The sequence below is a fragment of the Aplysia californica genome, unplaced genomic scaffold (genome assembly GCF_000002075.1).
Source record: "Aplysia californica isolate F4 #8 unplaced genomic scaffold, AplCal3.0 scaffold00057, whole genome shotgun sequence".
Lineage (NCBI taxonomy): Eukaryota > Metazoa > Mollusca > Gastropoda > Aplysiida > Aplysiidae > Aplysia > Aplysia californica.
In genome coordinates, this window is record NW_004797327.1 from 1,403,305 (window position 1) to 1,420,112 (window position 16,808).

The 16,808-nt window shown below is 40.3% G+C and overlaps 1 protein-coding gene across 1 annotated transcript in view; it reads right to left on the minus strand.

The window, feature by feature from the left end:
* Positions 1-15,697, minus strand: part of LOC101853683 (serine/threonine-protein kinase TBK1) — a 46,981-nt gene extending 31,284 nt beyond the window's left edge. The window contains exons 1-2 of the mRNA XM_005093062.3: positions 15,397-15,697; positions 2,430-2,574 (exon numbers count right to left, since the gene is read on the minus strand). Of these exons, the coding sequence (XP_005093119.1) occupies positions 2,430-2,528 (99 nt within the window). The 5' untranslated portion in view covers positions 2,529-2,574; positions 15,397-15,697. The remainder of the gene's footprint in view (positions 1-2,429; positions 2,575-15,396) is intronic.
* Positions 15,698-16,808: the final 1,111 nt, after the last annotated feature.

The following is a 16,808-nucleotide window of genomic DNA, read 5'->3' on the forward strand; positions in this document are numbered from 1 at the left end:
ACACAAGTGCCATTGCACTAAAGGTGTTCAAAACATGAGTTCCATTAACATAATCTTGTGATTAGAAGAAGTCAGACAGACCTGCTGTTAAAAGTGCTATTGTCCCAGCTCATAGGAGGTAAACCTTTAAATGTAAGTAGAAACCATTGATTAAGATTTTTATTCTTTTTTTTATTTTTTGGCAGCAAATTTCAAGAATACACCTCTCAGGTTTTTAAAAAAATATTCATTAGTTGAGACAAATTGATACAAGTCATTGTGAAAAAGTCTTTTTAGAGAGTCTACGTTCAATAGTCGAGGAAATAATTGAAAATAAGTCACAACACAAATTTTTTACAGCACTATTGTACAGTTTCTCGGAAATAGGGGATTTTGATGATAATGAGAAGAAAAAAAGACAGAAACAACAGCATAAAACATTAAAACACACATCCAACAAAGCTGTCGGGTTCAACCTTCAATTTCATTGAATTCAAATGTTTGGTGGAAAGGTGTGAATAACTGGAACATTTTTGATTGACAGCAATATTAGGATTTCAGTTCTGAATGTTTTACAGTGCCAGAATAAAGGGAAATAAACAATTGCATCTCAAAGTGCTTGCTTTTTTGAGCGGTGGTTTCTTTTGCTTTTGGCAATGCCCCTGAACAATACGGTTGAGCATGTATAAGATTCACATTTTGTTCTTTTGAGTGAAACACGCCTGAAGTGCTTTATAAACATGATCCAATTCATCTCTTTATTACATGTTTTTTACCATTCAACAAGGCAGCAAAGAGAAGGAAATGACTCTAGTTTGACACAAAAGTGGTCTTTATAATACTTTACTGAGGAATGAAAAAAATGGGAAAGAACAGAGTGGATTTTGTCATGATCACCGCATTGCATCAACTATTATAATGGAACTGAGCTCATTTGTAAGGTCAGTATACATTTTTTACACAGGTGCCCATAAAATCTACAAAAATAAGATTCAGTTAAGAACTATCACAAAGGGTTACGTGGGCATATTTTCAAAGTTCGGAAACTACCTTTGGATTTTTCTGGTTTGGTGGTTTTTCCAGTAAATCGAAGCTCTCAGATGTTTTCACTCTGCCATTAGCCATTTCATATCTTACTGGGGACTACATGTACTTCTGTTTCGGTTCGTGCTTCGCCGTGTGTGTGAGACAGCTGCTTCTACTATTTCCAGAACTAGAATCTCGATATCCAACTCTGTTTGGATGTGTGCTTTGTAGTGTTAATGGATACTTCAGGCCAAACTTCTTTGTGTTAACTTTTTCTTGATACATTTGTGGTGTAGTCATGCCCCCAACATGTTAAGTTCGTTTAGACCAACAAAATGTTTCCTTAGTTGTATTGACGTTTTCAAAATTTAGCGCGTATTTGGTGCATAGGTTTTTTCTATAGAGCAAGACTCAAGATTTAGATCTCTCTATATCCTGGATGTATTTGGAGCACAGAATTCAAGACTGATTTGGAGTAGTTAGCAAAAACAAAAGTGCCGTTTGTGCTTTGTGACTGAAGGGACATGGGTTTGAACCCTGCCATGAGGTTGAAATTGTGTCCGTGGTAGAGGTATGTTGTATAAATTTTCCTCACTTCATCGAAGTGGGAATGGGCCCCACGGCTGTAGGCGGGAAAGATGTCTTGTAAGAATAAAGTTGAAAACTGAATAACCATGGTGCTACAGTATACAATGGACTTCCGGAGCGTTTGTGTGAGACAGCAAAGCACATTTCCCTTAAAGCCCCCCCCACCCCCCCACCCCCCACCCCAAGACACACTCACACACCACTGAATGGAAGACCATCCGACCTCTCGACCTAGCACGCACGCACGCACGCACGCACGCACGCACGCACGCATGCACGCACCCACGCACGCACGCACGCACACACACACTTAGACACACGTTTTACCCACCTTACACATTTGTTGGTGCACAAAAAGGCCTATGATTGGTCGCATAAGTTAGCAGTGTGTTACTTACAGTTCAGTTGTAGTGTCAGTGTATGACACATAAGCATGTAATGATCCTCAGCGCAAGGCAATCGACAGACCCTTGGACTAGAGTTCAGAAAAATTTTGTTGCAGAGAAAAATGTGGAAAGCCACAGCAGCAAGCAGGAGTTGTTTGTTTTTTGCAAGTGACTTCTGTAAGTCCTAGTTTTCTCATTTGAGTATTCAGTGAATACATAATATCTAATTGATTTACTCAAACAAAACAAAATAACCCAGGGAACTCCTCCTTTAGAGGTGAATCCAAATTTTCGACGAGTCCACGTTCATAGAATGTGAATTTCACTGATATAATAAGTAAATATGCTGGACACACCAGTGATACCATACCACATGCAAATGAATTGTAAGTGCAAGCTAAAACAATAATTATGCAACAAACCATATCAGTAGAAAGTACACTTTCATACCTTATTCCTGCCCATATATACCATACTGGTAGCTCCTTGCCCTAGTGGCTTTGAAGTGTCCCACACAAAAGTTGGGGACCCACGCACATTTGTAGCCATTTTCAGCGTTCGCCGTGACCAGGATCAGTGGATCGACAGTGAAGCTCTGAGGAATACACAAAGCAAAAATCTTATAATCAAGAAAGAAATACACTACATGAACAAAACTGTCCCCCAAGTCTTTCCAAATACTAAGCATGGGAATTTTTAAAAAGAAAAGCAGGGTATACTGAAGGTAACTTGCAGTTTCATTATGTACGAAAATGGTCCTCCTATCAGGACCTTATAGTCTTTCTAAAAACCACTTTAAAATTTAGACATATAAATATATAAAAATATGTAATGTATACTGTCTTCAAAACCTTCTTTCTTCATTCTGTCTCTGCCAAAAAGAGGAAAGCATAGCTACAGGGGCGGCTCGTTGTTTGTAGAACTGGCCAGCTGTCCTTCAAATCGACCCCCTCTCCCCTCCCCCTCCTCTTTGCTCCCAGCACTTCAGCCCCCCCCCACCCCCCCAACCACACACACACACAGCACACATACTCTCCGTCTTATAACCTAGACCTACATTTTCACTGTCCCTCACAACACACACACACACACAACACACACACGTACACACATACACTGTTGAGGCCTAAAACTTTTTATTGACATAATGTTAAAGTGTTGGAACATAATTTATGACAGTCAGAAGAAATTTTAGATACACTATGCCAATGACAAACTGTCCCATGCAGATTTAGTCTAGAATCAGATACAACAGTCTACTTAATGCACACGTACTGATCACAGCAGCACACAATTCCTGATCGTTATCAAACCCTAGGGTCGCTCTTCTCAGAAGACTGTATTATGTGGGGAACTATATTATAGAACTTGTGTCTGGCTCGGGTGAGGAAAAGTTTCAAGCGCCTGTTTCAATAAATTATGTTTAGAAGTCATGTAGAAATTGGTTTTAAAAAATAATTTGCAATTTTGGCTCGTTTTGAAATATTTTCTTCATTTTTTAAAAATATATTTATTTTTCCGACTTCAAATTACGTCTTCTCCGTTATTTTCAATCTGAATGGTTTCATTGTTTTACACAATGTGCGTCCATAGGTGACCTTTACTGAAATTGAGCCTTTTTTTAAAGATAAAAAGAAAATAAAGTAACAATCAGTGTTTTTGTTGGGAAATTCGATGTTTCTTTTCTATTTGTCCATAATTATTTTCATAATTGTAATATTACAAATCTGGCGTTATTTGCTTATTACATAGGTGTTGTGATTTGTGCTTGCTAAAAATGAAAGCCAACGGACGAAAAATAAGAGAGAAGATAGCTTTTAAAATTTGATGAAATTATCCAATATGGCATTTGCTTGGTTACCATGGTTACCATGTGCTTATAATAATAATAATAAAGAATTATTTGAATTCATCTTTGATGTCTGACTAATATAAATATATCATCGTTGCTATATTTAGTCAAGGGATATGGATTTTAGATATTTCACCAGCAGATGGCCTTAAGACTCGTCTAACCGGTCCATGTTAATAATAATAATAATAAATAGCATTTATACTGCGCATTTCCATTTCCTAAAAGATGCTCAATGCGCATTATAATGAAAAAGACATCACATCTTAAAAATTAATTGACAAGTGTGTACGTAAAACAAAGTATTATACATATAATATAAATGCATATGTGTTAAATTTTATACGAGAAAAACAGTCGCGCAGTGAGGTTGAAAATGTGTTCACTAAAAATATACAATGTAATAAAAATTCACGAACAGTCAAAATAAAGTTGAAACGTGAGTAACTAGAAACATTCATTAAAACATTAATTCTATACAGATAGAAAAACATTTCCGTTCTCTCTCTCTCTCTCTCTCTGTCTCTGTCTCTCTATCTCTCTCTCTTTCTCTCTCTTTCTCTCTTCCTCTCTCTCTATCTCTCTCTCTCTTTTCTCTCTCTATCTCTCTCTTTTTCTCTCTCTCATTCTCACTCGCTATTTCTTCAGTCTCACAGTCTGGCATACACATGCATATATATATATATCACAGTACATCATTATGACAGGTATGCTTTTGTGAATAAAAAATGCTTCAGCTGGTTTTTGAAAATGGAAATTGTTGAGGCAGATCTTATTTTATATGGGAGTTCGTTCCATACCTGGGGACCAAAGAACAAAAAGGAACGCTCGCCGTATGTTTTGTAATTTTGTTTTAGAGTTTTAAGAATTAGATTATCAGAGGCTGATCTAAGGGCTCTAGGTGGATGATATAATTCCAGGAATGTTTTAAAATAAAAAGGTGCACTATCATTTCTACATTTAAAACAGAGAACGGCAGTTTTGTATTTGATCCTTTCTTTTATTGGCAGCCAGTGTAGTTCTTTCAGAATTGGTGTTACGTGCGCTGATTTCTTTTGTTTCATTTTATCAATTTTGCTGCTTGATTTTGGAGTACATGTAACTTTGATAGTTTTTCGGATGTCAAACCAGACAAAATAACATTACAGTAATCTAACTTTGATAAAATGAGTGTTGTAACAAGTGTCTTGGCTGCTGCTTTACTTAAATAATTTCTTACACTGCCAATTTTCTTAAGCTGAAAGTAAATACTTTTGCTGAGCTGGCTTATTTGGGAGGACATAGACATGTCATAATCCAACTGAACCCCTAGATTTTTAAGACTTCTTTTTGAACGAATGGTATGGTTATTGATATCAATTTGTAGCTCTGGGAGATTTTTAATGGCTTTTGTATATTTCCACTCAACATTATTTCTGTCTTGTCATCATTTAGTTTCAATTTATTGCTGGTCAGGATGAGTTGCCTATTGTCCTCCTCAGTATCTCTGCCACCTGGCAAGAAGACCTCGACATTGCGCCAGTTCTGTATACTTATAGAACTACTAATCTTCCAGTCCCTGGTGACTTTCTACCTCTTCCTTATGTAGGTAAGGTATAATGCTTCCTGATAACATTTTTCTACAGAACTTGCAGGACTGTTTGAGGAAATTATCACCTCCAATGCCTACGTACCACAGGACCTACACAAGGCTCAGCAGGTCTACATACGGCACGATGCACACATGGGGCCTTTGATCAGACCTTATGAAGGACCTTTCCATGTAGCGAACAAGACTGACAAATACTTTGATGTTGTCAAAGATGGTAAAACAATTCGAGTCTCAATTGGCAGACTGAAAGCAGCATATTCGAAATCAGCCGGTCTCCAGCCAGCTTCCAATGGACAAAAATTAGATCCACATCAGATGTCGCATCACAATGAGTTGGCCATCAGTGACGATCAGATAGTTGATGATGTTCAGCAGAGCGGTACTAATATAACGCCCAGACATTCTGAAACTCTGTCAGGCAGGGTGATGGTGAAACCTGCAAGATATAGGAATTAACCAACAGTATCTGACTTTGAACTCTCAACTTACTTTACTTTTTTCTTCTGCTTGTACCGGTTGGTGTCGCGGGGAGACACAGGCGTCTTTCTGCAGCAAGGCGAGTGGCCTGTAGGAGGGACATTCCGTGAGCTCTGAGGTTGTCGGCCACAGATTCACTCCATCGTCGCCTTGGTCTTCCTCTAGCTCTCCATCCTGAATATTTAGAGTTGTATGCTCTCAGAGCTGGATGGTTTGAGGGAATCTGCGTGAGGTGTCCGAAGCACTTGCCTTTTTGTTTTTCAAAGTGTGGTAGGACTGGTGTTGCTCCTACGGTGTCCCTTATGAATTCATTTTTTATTTTGCCTCTTCTTGTTTTGTTGACTGCTCTTCTTAAGCATTTCATCTCGCATTTGACCAGTTTCCTCTCTAGGGCTTTTGTTAGGGACCATGTCTGGCACTGATATGTGAGTGTTGGAAGGAAAATGCCGCTGATGATCTTCGCCTTGGAGCTCACAGGGATATTGGGATGTTTCAGGAGAGGGCCGAGTTGATAGCTGACTGCGTTGGCTTTCTGGCATCTAGTCTCTATTTCTCGATCTAATTTTCCATTTTCAGTGAAAATGCTGCCCAAGTAATTGAATTCGCTGCTTTGTTTTAGTAAGGATCCATTGAATTTGATATATACTTTGTCTGGTCTCCTGCTTATTGTCATGACTTCGGTCTTGTTAATACCGATCTTCATGTCATATTTCTTGCAGCTCGCATTTAGTTGGTTCATATGCTCCTGTAGCTGTGTCTTGTTGTTCATAATTGCCAGGTCGTCTGCAAACATTAGTGCGTTGAGTGCCTCTGGGTCTCGATTGGCCTCCTTTGTAATCTGGCCCATGTAGATCACAAAGAGCAGAGGGGAGAGATTGCAGCCCGGTCGGACTCCCGATGTTACTGGAAACCAGTCCGATGTTCCACTGGTAGTGCGGACTGCGCTTCTGCTGTTGGCATAGATAGCTCTGATGTTGTCTAGCAGTTGTCCCTTGATGTCGTACTGCTCCAGGATCTTCAACAGCTTATTTCTATTTACTCGATCAAAGGCTTTTTCTTGATCCACAAATACGAGATGGAGATCTTGGTCATATTCCAAAGCCCTCTCACACAGTTGTCGGAGTGCGAAGATTGCATCAGTGCACCCTCTTCCTTTTCTAAAACCAAACTGGGCGTCACTGAGAAGATATTTGGCTTTTGCGCGAGAGCGTCACTCTAGGATTTTTGCTTACATTTTCCCCGCATGGCTGAGAAGAGACATGCCTCTGTAGGTGTTGCAGTCTTTCTTGCTGCCCTTTTTCTTCCATATTGTCACCACTATCACATTTTGCCAGTCTGCTGGTACTTTTCTCTCTTTCCAGGCTCTGTGGAAAATGATTGTAAGCCAATGTATTCCGGTTTCACCGCATGCAAGGATGGCTTCGGTTGTGATGCCATCGTCTCCAGCTGCCTTGTTCTTTGGACTAGTCTTCAGTGCTTCTCTCCCTTCACTCTCTAGGATGGTAGGTTCTGAGTTCGCTGGGTAGTTGGCAGTGAAGGAGCACTGTGTGTTTTGTGCCTGTACTCCTGATGGGTTTAGTAGTTCTAGAAAATATTCCTCCCATCTCTTTATTATTTCCTTCTCTTCATGTAGAGCTTCTCCATTAGTATCATTGATGACAGTGGTGGGTACATAGGGTTCGTCTCTCACTCTCATAGTTTTCACCTTCTTGTAGAACTCTCTAGGTGAGGTCTAGCAGGTTTCACTAAGCATTTCGCCATACTAGGTCCATGACTTTTCTTTTGATGTTATAAGGACTTTCTTGCAGTGTCTTCTTGCAAGTCTGATTTTAATGTAGTCCTCTTCGTTTTTTTACTTGACCCACAGTCTCTTTTTTTCCCTGATAGCATCCTTAACTTCTTTGTTCCACCAGGCTGTTGCTTTTCTGAGTTTTCCTCTTGTCTTCTTGGTACCACAGACTTCTTTCATAGTGCCCAGGAGAGTTGTTCTGAAGGTGTCCCAAGATTCCTCTACGGTTATTATTGTAGAGTTGATAGAGCCAAGCTTTTCATTTAGGGTGCATCTGATCTGAGCCTGCACCTGATCATCTCAAAGTTTATGCATATTTAGTCTCTCTTGCTGTCTTTTACGTTTTTTTGGTTTTCTTTCTTTCTGGTGGTCAACGTTGTGACGATTGTCTTGTGGTCTGTGTCCAGGCCTGCATTGGGGATGGCTCTCGAGTCTGTGATTGTGATCCGCATTTGAGATCTCGCTAATATGAAGTCCATCTGTGATGAGACCATGAATTTGCTCCATCTGTACCAGGTGTAGATCTGAGAGGCTCTGTGCTGGAAGAAGGTGTTGGTGATGAATAAGTCATGCTCAGCACAATTCCAATACATGGTTGCCGTTATAATAGCATGGTATTCTGTGGTCACTGTGTGGACCCAGGTGTTTTGTCCACGGTTTTCTTCTCTCTCCGACTCTTCCGTTAAAGTCTCCCATTACATAAAGGTCTTCCTCGTCTGGGATGCTGTTAATTAACTCCGAGAGTTGTTCGGAGAAAGAGTAGGAGTCGTTGCACGGTGCATACACTTGAATGAAGTTTGTAGTCTTTTTGCCTTCTTTAATGTTGATTTTGATGAGTCTTTCAAAAATGAAGTCTGTACTCATTATTTATTTTGCTTTGTCAGGGTGTATGATGAAACCCACACCGTGTTCAGCTCTTTACTCTTTTCTTACTCCCCTCCAAATGACGACAAAGCTGGAGTGGATCTCTTTTGTACCTGTTCCTTTTTTCCTGATGTCTGTAATGCCCATGATGGAGATCTTGTTCTGGGTCATGGAACTCCACTATCTCAGGTTCTTTGCTTGTCAAGCTGCAAATGTTCCAGGTCCCAATTTTTTCCTTTTTTTTTTGTTCGCTGTTCTTTGTCCGTTTTCTTCGCCAGGTCGTTTTCCGTTGTAATCAGTCCCTTTGTGTCTCCTTTTATTTTCTTGAGCAATATTAATATCCACTGCCGGCCTGCTAAGCCAGTCTCAGTTTCACCAGAGTCCCGTTGGCCAGCAATGTATCAAGGTGACCCGGGTCGGCCTTCACGGCTAGCGTAACGCTTCAGTGACATAAAGTCACACTGTACTTCACCCAGACCCAGCTATCCCCTACTTCGTCCTGTTTCCATCTCCCACGGCGTGGACGAGGGGAACTCTCAACACCACAGCTTAAGGGAAGACCCGGGTCGGCGATCCCGGGCAACATCGATTTAATAACATTTTTCAAACTACCCAACTTTTGGGGTTTTTTTGCGGAAAAACATCTTTTGACATCTGTTCTATCGGGTCAAAAAGAAGAAACTTTTGAAAAAACACCCTAAATGATCTAAAAGGGTGTTTGAAAAGTGTGAATTGCTCTAAAAATCCTTTTAAAAATCCATGTTTTTTCTGTTTTTCTCTAAATCTACTTTTTGACATATGTGACCTCCTTGGCGCAATGAGTTTTCAAAAGCCACAGAAGCTAGAAGCTTCAAATTTGGCGTAAAGATGCTTTAAGATCAAATCTGGGGATGTAAGTGAGGGAATTGGGAAATATTGGTTACTTAATTGTGGAAATTTTCAAATTTTTTGTAATATGTACCCCAAAATTTCATCAACTGACTCTCGGGGGTCCAATGAATTTGGGTTCACTTTTTTAGTTTTAAAGATAGGTCAAAATCCTCACATGGAACCCCAGTTCATATAGGTTTGTACCTGTGTGCCAAATTTCAGGCTGATAATTGAATATTTACTATGAAATTCTTCTGCACTAAGAAACTGGTTTGAAAATCCAAGATGGCTGCCACAGAGACCCATTTTTCAGAAAAATTCAACAAAATCACCCTTAGTATATCCTATTTACCTATGAACTTCTTGCACAATTACACGAAAGTGAATAAAAGTCATTCGCATAGAAAATTTTTCCAGGAGTGTACGTCTCCCCTTAACTCATTCGCTACATATTATTTTCGGTTTGTGGACAAATTTTTTTCGGGAGGGCAAAATGAGATGATGACTAGTGTGCAGTTCAAAGGTCTTTTGGGCCACACATTCAAATGTTGTTGTTGTGTTGTTGTTATCGATCCCGCAACAGCTGGACTCTCGACCTTCTGTCCATTGCGATGTGGTGATAAGTGCATATATTTGCTGCAGTTGCTGTAATGTTCCATAGCGTGTGTTGTCAAAGTTAGGTCTCGGCTCGAGGACAAATTTTTTTCGGTAGGGCAAAATGAGATGATGACCAGTGCGTAGTTCAAAGGTCTTTTGGGCCACAAATTCAAATAAATATCAACATATTATACCAAAAATGTTCAGTATGGTTTGTCAAATACATCTGTAATGTTTATTTGTGTATTTTTCAACTTTGGTTCCTGTAAGAGGCGATTATGAAACACAATTTTGACTGGATGCGGATAAAATTTGAAAATAAATTAATAATCTTTGGTGAAACTCAAAAAATATGTTTGCACCTGATCTAGTCAAATGATACATCAAAATAACCTTAAATGAATACAGAACTGGAAAATATTGCAAAATGTGCAATTATTTACATACATTCCATAATATTTGTATATTTGGATCATAACATCGGAAGTTGAAAAAATTTATTTTTAAAAAATTATAATCATGAAAAAACTATCACAAAAAGAACAAAAACACATATAATATCTATGAAATTATAATTATTCAGAATTGCATTTGGAATAAACCTATATGAGTTATTTCACTAAAAAGTAGTGATTTTGGAGATTTAAAAAATTTTGACAATTTAGATCTAGATCTAGATTCTAGATCAAGATATATAGCTCTCAAAGATATTGATTTAATCTCAATAACAGTGCATTGGCAATTTGAGTCCAATAGTATCAATATCATAAAGAAGAGTCTCCTACATTTCTTCAGTGAGCAAAATAATGATACATTTTGTTGTGTAAAAGTACTCTGCAAAATTCAAAATTTCCTACCAACTGAAAATATTAGGTGTGTCCCGCGTGCTCATATGACCTTATGCAGTTGCGAGCGCCGTAAAAACACTTACCAAACAAGTGGAACCAGGGCCGGCTCGTGGGGCTAAAAAGTGGACATGCACAATTAAGCTATCGCATGCTGAAGATAGTCAAGGGCATAGTAAATGAGATGGTGTATAATTTTAGGATCTTTGGGTTGGTGAGGGAGGACCTCTTGCTTTTATTTTCATTCTTTTTACTTGTCACTTTGATTTCTGGTAATAAATTTGTTTGTTAGCTAAACATCAATTTCGTTCTTCCTGTAGATATATTGGAACTGAACATTCAAGCAATAACTTTCACTACTCCACTACAAAACCATTCAAAGGCACATCTCATAGGATGGTCACGTTCACCTCCCTCAGGTTCACGGTCACAAAGTCACTTAAAATAGTGGCAAGACAGACAATGAACCAATCACAATTCACTTGAGCATTCCGCTGGATTGCTCCGGGGGTCACATAATATTGGCAAAGAACAGCGTAGGGTCTATCGCGTTTATTTTTAGACTGCCTACTGTGGGCTATGTTTCGGCACTGCTCGGCAGGAGCACATTTGTGATGTGCCGTCTTATTATATTAAGGTACCACCAAACTCGCTACGAGTGTCTTCATCGCTTGGGCTATCCCGAGAGCGATTTATAGGTCAGGTTACACTGTTGAATATGCATAGTGTAGATGTTTTACGGCGCTATAGACACAAAAATGACAGTTATGGTGCCAGTGAGAACCTTGTTTTAATATAATATTAGGCTAGAGTTTGTTCTGGCTTTTTTAATTTTATTATTGTGGGTGTTTTACGTAATAGAACATTAAAAAATTTGGGGCGGCACTGCACGACCTTGCTCTATGGACGAACCGCGCCTGAGCGGAACTCGGATTCAACGAGGTCAGCGGGCCTGACCTAAAACCTCATTGATTCCCAGTGTTCGTATAGCAAACACGGTTTTGCGTAGATAATTACAGTCAGGCACTGAGCAAGTTCTGTAGAGAGAAGTCACAAGTAGTGCCTGAAATGCCTGCATATTATGAGCTGTAAAAAAAAAGACCGTTTCCTTCAAATACACAATGTCATCTCGATTGTTAACCAAAAAGTTGTGTTGCTGTTAAGAGAGAAGAGCCTAGCATACGGCAACTTTTGATTCCATAGACCAGCGCACAATTCATTATGCAGACCAAAGTCAATACTAGCTTATCATTGTAATAATGATCAGTTGCCGAGGGGGGAAAAGAAAGACTGTAACGCGTTTTGTACCTGCGATGTTCAACATCCAGACCGCTAGTGCGCTCTCCCCCCCCCTCCCTGACACGCACACACAGCCACATGTAATGTATGCAGGCCGCCCAACCGACCCGTACACACACCAGAGTAGACACGTGCGCGTGCCAACAAAGCAAGTGTGTTGGTATGAAATAAGGCCGCTGACTGGTCGCAAGCAATCGGCTCGAAGTGAATAGTGGGTCACAATGCAGGTGCAATGGATGCTTTCCGGGAATAGATAAAGTTCGTTCTGGAAGAAAAATGAGCGAAGCCATGTCTGCTGGGGCTGTTCACCCTGGGAGCGACCTCGTTGAATCCGAGCTCGCAGATTTAAATGCTCGCTGAATCCGGTTTATTTTTATTGATTTTAAAGAAGAAAAAAAACAGGGATCTAGATCTCATCTCGTTGAATCCGATTTCTTGTTGAATCCGAGTCCCACTGTACATTTATTGCAAATGTTCCTGTTTATCTTCATGTTGTTATCGTCCTACTAATTTGTGTGCCAGCGGTCTTTCAGGATAAAAATAGACCTGTCTAACACTTGTCACTTTGAGTTTAACTTGTGTGCTGGCAGTCTTTCAGGATATATATTATAGACCTGTCTAACAAATTTCACTTTGTGCCTTTTACTTTTATTGTCATCATTACTAAATTATTACTACAACAGGCTATATTACATGAATCTGTTAGGTCCTGTACTGTGTGCACATTTTATTTCTCTGTCATAACATTATAGGTTATACTAACAGTCGAACCTGCCTCAATGGAAACCTCTGTATAAAACGGAAACCTGTCTTTTAACAGAATCTCCCTGTTCCCCCCTTGATATATTCCTTTCCATTTTCCATATTTAAAATGGAAACCTGTTCAACGCGGAAACGGAAAGAAAAATCCGCTCCCTTCCGAGGTTTTCACCTGTCTAAGACGGAAAGTTTGGTCCGCCGGCTCTAAACTGAACGCCATGGCCATGCCGCTGTGGGTGAGGAAGGGGAGTAGGGGTGCAATTTGGGGGAAGATGTTACCCCATCATGTAAACCTTGAGTGATGCAGATGGTCAGGGTAGAGTGGGTGTGAAATCTCACGACTCCCCACGAGAGTGCTCGAGTAGCGAGTCACTACGGAAACTTCCCTTGGTAGCCAAAAGCCAGAGGTGTGAAATTAGATTGACCAATGCCTGTCGAACAGATAGTACTGCCAGCCGAGAAAAGAGTTCCTCGAATTGTTGTTAAATGATGGCAGAGAGGGGTGGCATTGGTTGACTGCGCTGTTACACCAGTGGGTGGGGCTAAGAGTGGAAGCAAAGGAGATGGTCAAAGTGGTACTATGAAAAGCAAGCACTGGTGGTAATTGGAAAAGACTGCGCATGTCATTATCACACAGGATGGCAGTTGAGAGATGCGAAGTTTTGACCACTGCTTGCCGATCGGAGAAGGGATCCTTGATCCCACCGGCCGGGCCTTTGACACCCCCCCCCCCCTTTCCATAAGGTAGCGTCAATTGCCACCGAGTGAAGCGGTGTCAAGTCTGAAAACAACAATATCTTTAGCATTATACATAATGTGTGTCTAATGGGTCAATTTGTTCTCAACTAATTTCATTGGACGAGCATCTAGTCTAGAGCTACGGTACCAACTTGGCGTGTTTTCAATGAGACTTATTAGATCTAGGCTAGCCTTAGCCTACACTTTGGTGTAGAACCAACACAGGCAACTCTAGAAGTAGAAGGTCACAAACGTACACAAACTCAAGCAGAAATTCACGTTATATGGGGAACATAAATCGGGGGACGGGGGTCAGGAAAACACACACACACACACAATCACACACACACACAAACACACACAGAGAGACGGACAGAGAAGCGAACGCACAACACCGAGCACTCGAGCACAATAAGCTAGATCTACACACCAACGCAAAAGAGCTCCAATTTACTCAGTGGCAATTGACAAAAAGTCAATTTTTGTCAATTGCCACCGCGTCACTCGGTGGCAATTGACACTACCTTTCCATAAAGGGAGTGTATACAGACCCGGTAACCGGGAACAAAGTCACAAAGTATACAGACCCGGTAGGGGAACTCTTTTGTGATTTCGGAAAGTTTCAGCGCCCTCTTGGCTCAGGGTAGACCTAGGTTCTTCTGGTAGATCTATGGCCTAGGCTAGGTCTAGATTTAGATCTAGACAGACAGACATAAATCCTTGGTCTAGTTTCGAGGCTTGCCTAGATCTATCTAGATCTAGATCTCTAAATGAAGATTGCAGATGTCTTTTCGATGAACGATCGTTTTTCCTCCGTTTTGGAGTTGGAGGAATTACAATTAGAAGAAAAGAACAATGTCATAATTTCTCTCGAGCAGTCATCCTCTCTATTTCTCTCTCGCTCTGTAGCTCGCATTCTCTTTTTCTTTGTTTGTCTCTGTCTTTTTTTCTCCCCACTTATTTCCCACTAGACGTCTATACATCTCTCTCGTTCCTTCCTGCCAACTGGGGCATGTCATACATTTTGCTAGCACTTCCCCCTGCTCTCTCTCTCTCTCTCTCACACACACACACACACACACACACACACACACACACACACACACACACACGCACACACACTATCGGGTCTGGGCGCTGAAACTTTCCGAAATCACAAAAGAGTTCCCTTACCGGGTCTGTATACTTCGTGAGTTTGTTCCCAGTTACCGGGTCTGTATACACTTCGTTCCATAAAATCTCCAAAACTAAATTCCCCTGTCTAAGGCTAAATATATTGCTATGCACAACTGAAGTGCGCCGCGAAAGAAGTCGTGCCCTCCTCTTTATTTTTCCTATTGGTGATTCACTGACACGACTAGAATCTAGACGTGAGGAGTCGTGAGGACCCAAAAAGATGGGCTTATAAATCAATCTGTTTCGCTGCGCACTTTGGTAGTGCGTGGCAGTATATTTTCAGCCCAAGATGGAAAATGTTCAAGACAGAGCTTTTTTTCTGGCTCGCTTGCCACTCCGTCTTACACAGGGCCCTAAAAAAAACTTTAAAAGCTACAAAATAATCCCTTTCTGAGACGAGGGGTTTAGATTATATATTTACTCTGTGTTGTGTAGAAGTTAAAGACAGACTAGATTCTAGATCTAGATCTAGATCTACATCTAGATTCTAGATCTAGAATCTAATCTAGATTCTAAAGAATAAGAATTTACTTACTTACAGACTCAAACCTCAAACTCACTTTTAATATTGCTTTTTCCTGAATTCTGAACCAGTGTGGTACACAGTCCACAGATTCTAACACGGTCACGGAATCCTGGAACAATCGAACAATATCTCAGTCTCAGCAAGATAAGATGATTTCCCGGGTATCCATTATCTATTTATAATCAAAAGTGTGTTAATTGAGTGCACTGCCAGTCCTCTTAACTCAATCTATGCTGATGTAACGGAGTCCAGGGGAGTGTGTTGTCAGTTGTTGTGACCATTGTGATTGTGATGATGACTGACTATGACGGAGGGACTGTATACATGACTCGCTTGCCTATGACGGATTTTCCGGGAACAACGGTGGTTTCCCTTTCATGGGGTTCTTATTGGGATATAAACAACGCTTCTTAGTATGAAAATTACGTTTTCGAAAGGGTGAGCCTGATATTAAACACAATTCTAAAAATCATGGACTCCATACATAGATTGGGATGCTCTATAATTTTCAAAAACTCATATTTTAAAATCAAATACATCACCTAAGAATAACACATTTATCCCACCTCCCGCCCCCTTCGGCCCCACGGGCCTCTCAATATAGAAACGTCGCTGATTATTTATGGTAGGCCCAAGGAGATTAAAAGTAATGGAGGATGCTCTGTGGGCGGCACCGCACGCCTGATAGGAGCCCACTCTCGCGGCGGAACTGTGGGCTACCTGCGCTGCGCGAATGCCCGACTCACGCACTGAAATCTAGATAAGAAAGAAGGTTTTATTCCCAGGTCCTTGAGATTAGGCAAGTCAATTAGTAAAAATGCCTTGCACCTGTGTTATATTTAAGTGTAAGAACCTATACGTTCTCTGATCGTCTAGGTAAGAACCGATATGATGCTGCAGTGGACCGAAGTTTTCACAGTTAAGTTGTTTTCCTTTTTAAAAATTTGAATGAAAGTGTTTTTATGCCCCCAGCAACACAATTTAGATAATTAATATTCATAAGAGGCTGGCTCCGGCGCTACCTGCCAAGGCCAACCCAGGCTGAAAGGGATACAACACCCCAACAGAAAGACCGAGACACTCATTTTTTTAAAAGTATTCTTATTCATAAATATATATAATTATTATGTGTATATATTTAATTATTATGTGTGAGTGTGTATATAGGCCTACATATTATACATTTTAATTAAAGATATTGTTTTCCATTGTGAGTGCAAATTAGATGCTACTGTTGCCTACATGTAGATATCTAGAGGCTCCATTAGAATATGAAATCAATACTCAACAACAATAATGATGAATATTTTCTATCATGTTAAAGAAACGCCAAACCATATCAGATGAGGGGAGAGGGTGGGGTGGGGTGGAAAAGAGTTTAAGTCTTGTTAGATAGAACTATACTCGGTTTAATTCTATTGTTGTAGTCTTCACCTAAGATCCCAT